We start from the raw sequence: 12200 nt of genomic DNA on the forward strand, positions 1-12200 counted from the left end.
AATATTTGTTATTTAAATTAGATTACCTAAAAAAAAAAAAAGACATGTAGCAATCTTTATTTTTCAAGAGACGGACTAGTTCTATATAAACAGCCTAATTCTCCGTGACCATCAGAATTCTCTCCAGCAAGGTATTCAAAAGACTTCCAATTTTGCTTCCTAGCATTTTCCGAAATACCACCCCTACCACTTCAAGGTCACTTCTGTGAAGCCCTACCCAGTCTCCCAGGTAAAATTCACCGGCCCTACCTCTGTACTCTCCTGGTGACACTTGTGGCTCTAACAGCCCTTATCACTGTCTGACTTGCAATAATTACCAGCATCCATAATCTCCTTAGATTATAAGCTCACAAGAGCAGAATCCATGTCACACTCAATATTGTTTCCCCATTGCTTAGCATAGAGGATTAAAAATATTTGGGTTTAATAACTTTACTGAATCCCGCAAACACAGCATGCTCACTTCGAATCTCACATCTCCAACCTGCATCAATCCAAATCACACTCCAACCTTTCATGCTCGATTCAAGCCCACGCTTCCTTAGAGTCCTATTAGTCTCTTTTTCTCTAGAAATCCCACCCTCCTTTTAGTGCACGCCTCGTATTTTTGCACACAGTTTGGAAAATACACACGAGCATATCATCGTTTCCTGTGTATGTTTTGTCACCAAAGCTATCCGGGAAAATATTACATATTAATGTCATTAGTTGCAATTTATAAAAAAGCACACATCTACATTCAAAAAAATTTTTAAATCATTGTTGTGAGTTTTATTAGTCTGTAATCTTTTACTGCTTGTATGAATGTACTCCACTTTTTCCCCTTGGATAAACTGGGGTCTTATTTTGCAGTGCTGTCAAACTGTCACTGTTCACCAGCTGTAACAAAGCACACCAGAAAAAAAAAAAAAAAAATCAATAGCAGTTCTACAGCTAAAACCTCAACACTCTTCCTGGAAAACGTTTTCAGTCAGAGAGATAAATAGCTCAATGGGATTATCTCTATCTCTCCTTTAAACCCCGGCGAACACATTCTAGGGGGGAAAAATGCATTTGTTGGGATAAAATTTTATCCAAACCTGCAAGGGCACATCTAACAGTGTGGTGTTTCTTTGATAACATGATGAATTATATAAAAGGCCACTGCTCATTCTCTGCCTTCCATAAACACCCTTGGGTCCAGAAAGCCATAACCACCTCTTTAATGAAAGGCTTCTCTGAGGAACCTGAGTTTATTGGACCCCAGGGATCACTTATGTTCTGTTGTTTTTTTAGAGGTATAAAAAGACTACAACTTTGGTGCATACTTAGTATGTATGTCTCTGTGCATATTAAGATGTGATTATATACAGAGTAGAATCCTATTAAGATGCTAATATACGGAAGCAGAATTCCACCTACATAAGACTTTCACATTACAAGAGAAGAAATGTATATTTATCATCATATAAACAGAGCACGTGATCTGGTCCTTAGAGTATGTTGGTCCATAGCAGGCCTTTGTGCTTTGTTAGTGGGATTTTAAATTGGGTATTAGGTGTAGACACACAATTTCAAAACAGCAAGCTGATGTTAAGCGACTATATGCAACTTTTTCTAATTAAACCATTTGAAGAAATACAGGGCTTCATTGTCCACAACCTGACTTACAGAAAGAGAACAAGGTGGACTTAAATTAGAACTCCCCGAGGTTACAGAGATCCAAAAGCTATCTCTGAGCTCTCCACTCGGTAGCCCTTCCCCTATCCGTGGTGAATAAAGACTATTTCTAGTCACCGCACACACAGCCACATCTCCTCTGTAAACACACTCTCCTTTTTGTTCCTCGCAGTGCTGGTGTTGCTCATTTTGTCCATGAGGCGGCACCGGAAACAACCATACATCATCGACGACGAGGAAAACATCCACGAGAACATCGTCCGCTACGACGACGAGGGCGGCGGAGAGGAGGACACCGAGGCCTTCGACATCGCGGCCATGTGGAACCCCCGGGAGGCGCAGGCGGGGGCCGCCCCCAAGACGCGGCAGGACATGCTGCCCGAGATCGAGAGCCTCTCCCGCTACGTGCCTCAGACGTGCGCAGTGAACAGCACCGTCCACAGCTACGTGCTGGCCAAGCTCTACGAGGCCGACATGGACCTGTGGGCGCCACCCTTCGACTCCCTTCAGACGTATATGTTCGAGGGGGACGGCTCTGTGGCGGGGTCGCTGAGCTCCCTGCAGTCGGCCACGTCGGACTCGGAACAGAGCTTCGACTTCCTGACGGACTGGGGGCCCCGCTTCCGGAAGCTGGCCGAGCTCTACGGGGCGTCGGAGGGACCCGCGCCGCTGTGGTGACGGAAGCCAGGAGGCAGGCGCGCGTCCAAATCCAGACGTTCTCCGCGGGTGCTTCGCGGACAAGGTGCAGCCAACCACACGAGCAATACTGTGCTGGAGAGTGAGAATGGGGGTGAGCAGGCGAACAGAGCTCTCTCTGGATCAGCTTTACTTGGGTAGATTAAGTTAAATAAGCAAAAGGAAACCCAGGAAGAAGAGGGCAGAGCCTTTAATTACCTTTTTTTCTTTTCTTTTTGATTTTTCTGACACTGTATGTGAAGGCTTGGAGTCCAAGGTGTTATGACAAGGGTGGCTTTTCTCTGCCATTCGCTAAGGCCTTTGTCACTTTTCCACCACAGAAAGCCTCTGGCCTTGGGTACAGAGATGCCAGTTGAAAGCAGAAAGTTCTACTCTCGTATCTGTTTTTTATCTTATCTTATTCTCCATTTAAGAGTTTTGCTGGCTCTTCAAACCACAGAAACCAACCCACAAGAACAAAAAGCTTGTTACTCAATGAAATTAACCTACGTGTTCTGAGATGGATGGAATTTCCCGTAACCCTTTTGAGACAAGGTTAAGACTGAATCAGCCTTGCATGGGGGTGGATGGGTGGGAGGGTGGGTGAAGGAAGAGACATTGACTTTATGCTCAAGTTTAGTGGCTGAACCAAGAGATGTTGGCATTACAGCTCATCCAGCGCCATCAAATTAGAGTGCTCGTGTCTCCTCTCAGCTCTTTAACTGTGCCCCTGCAAAATTGTTCAGAATGAAACCAGAAAAATCTGCCTCTTTTGCACTGTAGATGTCTCTTCCATGTGCCAAATGTGGAGATTAGATGCTACAAATGAAAGCCAAATAAAAAAGAAGTATCTGACAAAAGCATGGGTTAGAGGGCTTTCCTAATCTGTGTGAGGTCAATCCAAGGGATGTTTACATACTGTAGATAACCTACTTGAACAAAAATCAGTATTATAGAGAATAAATGGATGTAAGAAAATTACATGTACAAGTTTTGTATATTTGTTAATAATTTTGGTAATAAATATGATGTACTGCATCTCAGTACCTTAGCACTTCTTTTAATAAAAGTTAAATAGAAGGAAAAGTCTATTGTGAATTTGTTTAATTGCTGAACAGGTAGAAGATGACTTTGTAATCCTGATCTAGCCTCAGGCTCCCGGGGTTGGGGCTAATTTGTAAGGCAAAAGCAATGGGAAAGAAGTGTGAGGCAGCATTCTATTTCAGTCGCTAACCGTATGAACATTATGGTTCAAACTGTTAAGCTTTTAATGAACACCCTCGATTTCTTCATCCCTGAAAAGAGCAAAGGGTGGTTTGGTAATATCAATGATACAATGGTGAATTTAGCCCATATTTTTCATTTTGCAAAAGGGTATTACACATAGCCCCCAATGAGGCAGGCTACTGTGCTACTTACATCTCTATTTCATTGGCAAATTGAGCTCACAGATGGTTGAAACAATATTTTACTCATCTTTCCTTTTGCTACAATAGCTAGCATACTCTTCTGCATACAGTAGGTGCTTAACACTTCGTGGCTACATGATGGGAGGGATCTCTATTTAACATTCTATTACTAAAAAATGTTTTACACAACTGTCCTCACAATTGAGGACAAATTGTGAACAAAATTGTGAGAGCCTTGATTATAGCCAACAGTTCTCAAACTTTAATGCATCACAATCACTTGAAGAAACTGTTAAACTACCTCACCCCTAGAATTTATGATTCAGTCGATTTGGGGCAGTTTGTATTTCTAACATGTTCCCAGGAGATGCTGATGCTGCTGGTCCAGGAACCACATTTTGAAAACCTCTGATATGTAGTTACTCACTCTCTAACACATGAAGATTAAACTATATCCCATCTGTACTGGGTCCCATCTTCCCGCAGAGTGGTGTTGTGAATTGTTTTCTCAGTAAAACATGAACAGTTTACAGAAATGTATGAGAAAGCTGATGAGGGTCTGGGAGGCAGTAGGATGTGCTTTTTTGCATATTACACACTACATGGTACCATTATATGGTACATTAACAGCCACCAAATTCTCTTCAGCCTTCAGCGTACTAACCCTTTCTTCCCATGAAAGGCAGGCAGCTCTCACACATCCTCTTCAAGGATAGAGTGCAATGTAAAAATAAATACATTTAACAAAGCAAAAGAAAAAGCATGGACTTGAGTCCAAACTAGGCTTTACAATATACCAATTATATGGATGTGGGCAAATCAACCTCTGTAACATTCTTTCTTCCTACCACAGCCCTGAGGATGATTTTGTGAGTATTTCACTTTGTATTGCTTGTGTTACAACTGAGAACAGCTGTTATCCTAACCACAGGGGATTATCGTGCCTCACATCCTGCAAATGTGGTCCCCATGATACTGGGCATGAAGTGATTAAACAAAATCTCCTGAATCTTCTGGTCCCTGGGAGGATATTTAATGGTGTAACACAGGAAGCGTGAATGAAGCACAAAATAGATCTATTTCAGCTTCATACTCTAAGTTAAGAGATTCCCACTCCAAATGAGTTTTAAAATTCCCTTTCTACTGCCACAATGTAATACAAATGCTGATCCCTCTGGGAACAAAGAAAAAGAAAACCATCATCATCTCTATACAGACAATGTGATCAGGTTAGGCCGGAGAGCTGTAAAATTATTCAGCTATTTCTTTGTCAACAGGGACGACAGCTAGCCTGTAATTTACATGTTGGAGGGAAACAGGAGAATCTGTAGAAACCAATTGATGAGACTCAATCTGAAAATGTATTCTGAATTAGAACACAAGCAAAGATAAAAATTAGCAATGAAAAAATTAAAAAAGAGAATATCTAAAAAAGAGAATATTCAAGCATGGCATATAGCAAAGACAAAGATGGGGTGGTTCACACAAGAAAGAATCTATGAATCCTGAAAATGGAATTCAACAAGTTAAAAATCAGTGCAGGCACACTGATTAAAAGTTGTCATTAATTCGCTAGTAATGCAGAACTAGGCCTTGATGACAGAATTCACAGTATTTCCATATAGTGCTGGGACTATATGAATGTAGGACAGACACACTTTACAAGTAATTCTCATTGGACATTGACTCACTGTCACATCCATTTGTCATTTTTACAATAAAGAACCTTCAACAGATTATTACATATAAATATCTGGATTGGGAAACGTTCTGCTTTATTCTTAAAAATCAAGTTTCTGATAGAGGAAGTGGATAAAATTAGGCCAAGTGGTCCTCTCTTATTTTTTATTTTTTTAAATTATACTTTAAGTTCTAGGGTACATGTGCACAACGTGCAGTTTTGTTACATATGTGTATATGTGCCATGTTGGTGTGCTGCACCCATTAACTCATCATTTTCATTAGGTATTTCCCCTAATGCTATCCCTCCACCCTCCCCCCCACCACACGACAGGCCCTGGTGTATGATGATCCCCACCCTGTGTCCAAGTGTTCTCATTGTTCAATTCCCACCTATGAGTGAGAACATGCGGTGTTTGGTTTTCTGTTCTTGCGAAACTTTGCTCAGAATGATGGTTTCCAGCTTCATCCATGTCCCTACAAAGGACACGAACTCATCCTTTTTCATGGCTGCATAGTATTCTATGGTGAATATGTGCCACATTTTCTTAATCCAGTCTATCATTGATGGACATTTGGGTTGGTTTCAAGTCTTTGCTATTGTGAATAGTGCCACAATAAATATATGTGTGCATGTGTCTATATAGTAGCATGATTTATAATCCTTTGGTATATATCCAGTAATGAGATTGCTGGGTCAAATGGTATTTCTGGTTCTAGATCCTTGAGGAATCACCACACTGTCTTCCACAATGGTAACTAGTTTACACTCCCACCAACAGTGTAAAAGTGTTACTATTTCTCCATATCCTCTCCAGCACCTGTTGTCCCGACTTTTTAATGATCGCCATTCTTACTGGTGTGAGATGGTATCTCATTGTGGTTTTGATTTGCATTTCTCTGATGGCCAGTGATGATGAGCATTTTTTCATGTGTCTGTTGGCTGCATAAATGTCTTCTTTTGAGAGGTGTCTATTCATATCCTTCACCCACTTTTTGATGGGGTTGTTTGATTTTTTTTCTTGTAAACTTGTTTAACTTCTTTGTAGATTCTGGATATTAGCCCTTTGTCTGATGGGTAGATTGCAAAAATGTTCTCCCATTCTGTAGGTTGCCTGTTCACTCTGATGGTAGTTTCTTTTGCTGTGCAGAAGCTCTTGAGTTTAATTAGATCCCATTTGTCTATTTTGGCTTTTGTTGCCACTGCTTTTGGTGTTTTAGTCATGAAGTCCTTGCCCATGCCTATGTCCTGAATGGTATCGCCTAGGTTTTCTTCTAGGGTTTTTATGGTTTTAGGTCTAACATTTAAGTCTTTAATCCATCTTGAATAAATTTTTTTACAAGGTGTAAGGAAGGGATCCAGTTTCAGCTTTCTACATATGGCTAGCCAGTTTTCCCAGCACCATTTATTAAATAGGGAATCCTTTCCCAGTATCTTGTTTTTGTCTGGTTTGTCAAAGATCAGATGGTTGTAGATGTGTGGTATTATTTCTGAGGGCTCTGTTCTGTTCCATTGGTCTATATCTCTGTTTTGGTACCAGTACCATGCTGTTTTGGTTACTGTAGCCTTGTAGTATAGTTTAAAGTCAGGTAGTGTGATGCCTCCAGCTTTGTTCTTTTTGCTTAGGATTGTCTTGGCAATGTGGGCTCTTTTTTGGTTCCATATGAACTTTAAAGTAGTTTTTTCCAATTCTGTGAAGAAAGTCATTGGTAGCTTGATGGGGATGGCATTGAATCTATAAATTACCTTGGGCAGCATGGCCGTTTTCACAATATTGATTCTCCCTATCCATAAGCTTGGAATGTTCTTCCATTTGTTTGTGTCCTCTTTTATTTCGTTGAGCAGTGGTTTGTAGTTCTCCTTGAAGAGGTCATTCACATCCCTTATAAGTTGGATTCCTAGGTATTTTATTCTCTTTGAAGCAATTGTGAATGTGAGCTCACTCGTGATTTGGCTCTCTGTTTGTCTGTTATTGGTGTATAGGAAGGCTCGTGATTTTTGCACATTGATTTTGTATCCTGAGACTTTGCTGAAGTTGCTTATCAGCTTAAGGAGATTTGGGGCTGAGATGATGGGATTTTCTAAATATACAATCATGTCATCTGCAAACAGGGACAATTTGACTTCCTCTTTTCCTAATTGAATACCATTTATTTCTTTCTCTTGCCTGATTGCCCTGGCCAGAACTTCGAACACTATGTTGAATAGGAGTGGTGAGAGAAGGCATCCCTGTCTTGTGCCAGTTTTCAAAGGGAATGCTTCCAGTTTTTGCCCATTCAGTATGATATTGGCTGTGGGTTTGTCATAAATAGCTTTTATTATTTTGAGATACGTTCCATCAATACCTAGTTTATTGAGAGTTTATAGCATGAATGGCTGTTGAATTTTGTCAAAGGCCTTTTCTGCATCTATTGAGATAATCAGATGGTTTTTGTCTTTGGTTCTGTTTATATGCTGGATTACGTATATTGATTTGCGTGTGTTGAACCAGCCTTGCATCTCAGGGATGAAGCCAACTTGATTGTGGTGGATAAGCTTTTTGATGTGCTGCTGGATTTGGTTTGCCAGTATTTTATTGAGGATTTTTGCATCGACGTTCATCGGGGATATTGCTCTAAAATTCTCTTTTTTGTGTCTCTGCCAGGCTTTGGTATCAGGATGATGTTGGCCTCATAAAATGAGTTAGGGAGGATTCCCTCTTTTTCTATTGATTGGAAAAGTTTCAGAATGAATGGTACCAGCTCTTCTTTGTACCTCTGGTAGAATTCGGCTGTGAATCCATCTGGTCCTGGACTTTTTTTGGTTGGTAGGCTATTAATTATTGCCTCAATTTCAGAGCCTGTTATTGTTCTATTCAGAGATTCAATTTCTTCCTGGTTTAGTCTTGGGAGGGTGTATGTGTCCAGGAATTTATCCATTTCTTCCAGGTTTTCTAGTTTATTTGCGTAGAGGTGTTTATAGGATTCTCTGATGGTAGTTTGTATTTCTGTGGGATTGGTGGTGATAACCCCTTTATCATTTTTTATTGCATCTATTTGATTCTTCTCTCCTTTCTTCTTTATTAGTCTTGCTAGTGGTCTATTTTGTTGATCTTTTCAAAAAACCAGCTCCTGGATTCATTGATTTTTTTTGAAGGGTTTTTTTGTGTCTCTATCTCCTTCAGTTCTGCTCTGATCTTAGTTATTTCTTGCCTTTTGCTAGCTTTTGAATGTGTTTGCTCTTGCTTCTCTAGTTCCTCCTTCTCTAGGGTGTTGATTTTAGATCTTTCCTGCCTTCTCTTGTGGGCATTTAGTGCCATAAATTTCCCTCTACACACTGCTTTAAATGTGTCCCAGAGATTCTGGTATGTTGTGTCTTTGTTCTCATTGGTTTCAAAGAACATCTTTATTTCTGCCTTCATTTCGTTATGTACCCAGTAGTCATTCAGGAGCAGGTTGCTTAGTTTCCATGTAGTTGTGTAGTTTTGAGTGAGTTTCTTAATCCTGAGTTCTAATTTGATTGCACTGTGGTCTGAGAGACAGTTTGTTAAGATTTCTGTTCTTTTACATTTGCTGAGGAGTGCTTTACTTCCAACTATGTGGTCAATTTTGGAATAAGTGCGATGTGGTGCTGAGAAGAATGTATATTCTGTTGATTTGGGGTGGAGAGTGCTGTGGATGTCTATTAGGTCTGCTTGGTCCAGAGCTGAGTTCAAGTCCTGGATATCCTTGTTAACTTTCTGTCTCATTGATCTGTCTGATGTTGACAGTGGGGTGTTAAAGTCTCCCATTATTATTGTGTGGGAGTCTAAGTCTCTTTGTAGGTCTTTAAGAACTTGCTTTATGAATCTGGGTGCTCCTGTATTGGGTGCATATATATTTAGGATAGTTAGCTCTTCTTGTTGCATTGATACCTTTACCATTATGTAATGGCCTTCTTTGTCTCTTTTGATCTTTGTTGGTTTTATCCAAGACTAGGATTGCAACCCCTGCTTTTTTTCTTTGTTTGTTTTCCATTTGCTTGGTAGATCTTCCTCCATCCCTTTATTTTGAGCCTATGTGTGACTCTGTACGTGAGATGGGTCTGCTGAATACAGCGTACTGATGGGTCTTGACTCTTTATCCAATTTGCCAGTCTGTGTCTTTTAATTGAAGCATTTAGCCCATTTTCATTTAAGGTTAATATTGTTATGTGTGAATTTGATCCTGTCATTATGATGTTAGCTGGTTATTTTGCTCGTTAGTTGATGCAGTTTCTTCCTAGCATTGATGGTCTTTACAATTTGGCATGTTTTTGCAGTGGCTGGTACCGGTTGTTCCTTTCCGTGTTTAGTGCTTCCTTCAGGAGCTCTTGTAAGGCAGGCCTGGTGGTAACAAAATCTCTCAGCATTTGCTTGTCTGTAAAGTATTTTATTTCTCCTTCACTTATGAAGCTTAGTTTGGCTGGATATGAAATTCTGGGTTGAAAATTCTTTTCTTTAAGAATGTTGAATGTTGGCTCCCACTCTCTTCTGGCTTGTAGAGTTTCTGCAGAGAGATCCGCTGTTAGTCTGATGGGCTTCCCTTTGTGGGTAACCCGACGTTTCTCTCTGGCTGCCTTTAACATTTTTTCCTTCATTTCAACCTTGGTGAATCTGATAATTTTGTGTCTTGGGGTTGCTCTTCTTGAGGAGTATCTTTGTGACATTCTCTGTATTTCCTGAATTTGAATGTTGGCCTGCCTTGCTAGATTGGGGAAGTTCTCCTGGATAATATCCTGAAGAATGTTTTCCAACTTGGTTCCATTCTCCCCATCAGTTTCAGGTACACCAGTCAAACATATATTTGGTCTTTTCACATAGTCCCATATTTGTTGGAGCTTTGTTCACTTGTTTTTACTCTTTTTTCTCTAAACTTCTCTTCTCACTTCATTTAATTTGATCTTCAATCACTGATACCCTTTCCTCCACTTGATCGAATTGGCTACTGAAGCTTGTGCATGCGTCACGTAGTTCTCATGCCATGGTTTTCAGCTCCATCAGGTCATTTAAGGTCTTCTCTATGCTGTTTATTCTAGTTAGCCATTCTTCTAATCTTTTTTCAAGGTTTTTAGCTTCCTTGCGATGGGTCCGAACATCCTCCTTTAGCTTGGAGATGTTTGTTATTACCAATCTTCTAAAGCCTACTTCTGTCAACTCATCAAAGTCATTCTCTGTCCTGTTTTGTTCCGTTGCTGGTGACGAGCTGCGATACTTCGGAGGAGAAGAGGCGCTCTGGTTTTTAGAATTTTCAGCTTTTCTGCTCTGGTTTCTCCCCATCTTTGTGGTTTTATCTACTTTTGGTCTTTGATGATGGTGACCTGCAGATGGGGTTTTGGTGTGGATGTCCTTTTTGTTGATGTTGATGCTATTCCTTTCTGTTTGTTAGTTTTCCTTTTAACAGTCAGGACCCTCAGCTGCAGGTCTGTTGGAGTTTTCTGGAGGTCCACTCCAGACTCTGTTTGCCTGGGTATCACCAGCAGGGGCTGCAGAACAGCAAATATTGCAGAACAGCAAATGTTGCTGCCTGATCCTTCCTCTGGAAGCTTCGTCTCAGAGGGGCATCCAGCTATATGAGGTGTCAGTCGGCCCCTACTGGGAGGTGTCTCCCAGTTAGGCTACTCGGAGGTCAGGGACCCACTTGAGGAGGCAGTCTGTCTGTTCTCAGATCTCACACTCCATGCTGGGAGAACCACTGCTCTCTTCAAATCTCAGTTGGAAATGCAGAAATCAACCATGTTCTGCGTCACTCATGCTGGGAGCTATAGACTGGAGCTGTTCCTATTTGGCCATCTTGGAGCTCAGTCGTGGCCCTCTTTTAAAATGAGATTCTAGTGACTTTTTTCTCACTTGTGATTCATGTTATGCAAAAATACACATGAATACTAATTTATATACTATGTAATTAACTATAACGCCAACCCAATTTTTCTTACATCTTTCTTCCTGGGACAGGAAGCTGGCAAATCCTACCTCATTTGTTTGGCCACACTGTTGGTTTTATAAGGATGATCAGATGACTGATGATGACAGAGTTTCTTCCACTCTATTGCTTTAGCTACTGTGGTCACCTTCCTGGTGCCTATGATGCCAGGCGCTCTATCTCCTATCCCAGAAAGCCTTACATCACTTATCTGAGAGTAGACACTCTCAAAAACTGTTACAACTACCCATAGAATCTTCTCTAATCTTTTGGGAGGGCTGGATCCTTGGTCTTTTTTACTGTTATTTCCATTTCTTCCCCTTCTTTCCTATCACCCGTTTCAGTTACCATTGTTGCTGCATAAAAAAATTTTTAATTAAAAAAGCTGGTGAAAATGATAACCATTTTATTATACTCATATGTTCTGTGGGTCAGGAATTCAGAAAGGGTGCATCTGACACTTTGTGACACTCTGTCTCTGCTCCATAGTGTCTGGGGTCTCAGCCGGGAAGGGTCAAAGGCTGAGGGTGATTCATGGGATAGGACTTGACACATCCATTGGTTTGTTCACCCATGTCTTGGTGGTTGACACTGATCATCAACAAGGATATCAAATGGAGCAACTGTCAGCCAAACCTTGGTATGTAGCTGCTTGGGCATCCTCCCAGCATGGAGGCTGAGTTACAAGAGTATAAACATCACAAGAAAACCAAGCAGAAGCTAAATCACCTTTAATGACTTCAGAAGTCATGTAGCATTACCTCTATGGCAGCCACAAGCTTCCCCATATTGAAGAAGGGGGAATGTGGGCTCCACCTCTCAGCGAGAAGAGTGTCAGAGCTAGATCTATATTATAAG

General features: G+C 40.8%; 2 protein-coding genes across 7 annotated transcripts in view; one reads left to right on the forward strand and one right to left on the reverse strand.

The window, feature by feature from the left end:
• The window catches only part of CDH20 (cadherin 20), a 223938-nt gene extending 220517 nt beyond the window's left edge, over positions 1 to 3421 (forward strand). The window contains exon 12 of one of the 2 annotated variants that reach the window (XM_024236041.3): positions 1832 to 3421. In XM_024236041.3, coding sequence (XP_024091809.1) covers positions 1832 to 2337 — 506 coding nt within the window. In that variant the 3' untranslated portion in view covers positions 2338 to 3421. The remainder of the gene's footprint in view (positions 1 to 1831) is intronic. The other variant, XM_054538036.2, reaches the window with a different exon arrangement.
• RNF152 (ring finger protein 152) overlaps positions 1 to 12200 on the reverse strand; it is a 945877-nt gene that overhangs the window by 596735 nt on the left and 336942 nt on the right. The window lies entirely within an intron of this gene.

The sequence above is a fragment of the Pongo abelii genome, chromosome 17 (assembly GCF_028885655.2).
Source record: "Pongo abelii isolate AG06213 chromosome 17, NHGRI_mPonAbe1-v2.0_pri, whole genome shotgun sequence".
Taxonomy (NCBI): Eukaryota; Metazoa; Chordata; class Mammalia; order Primates; family Hominidae; genus Pongo; species Pongo abelii.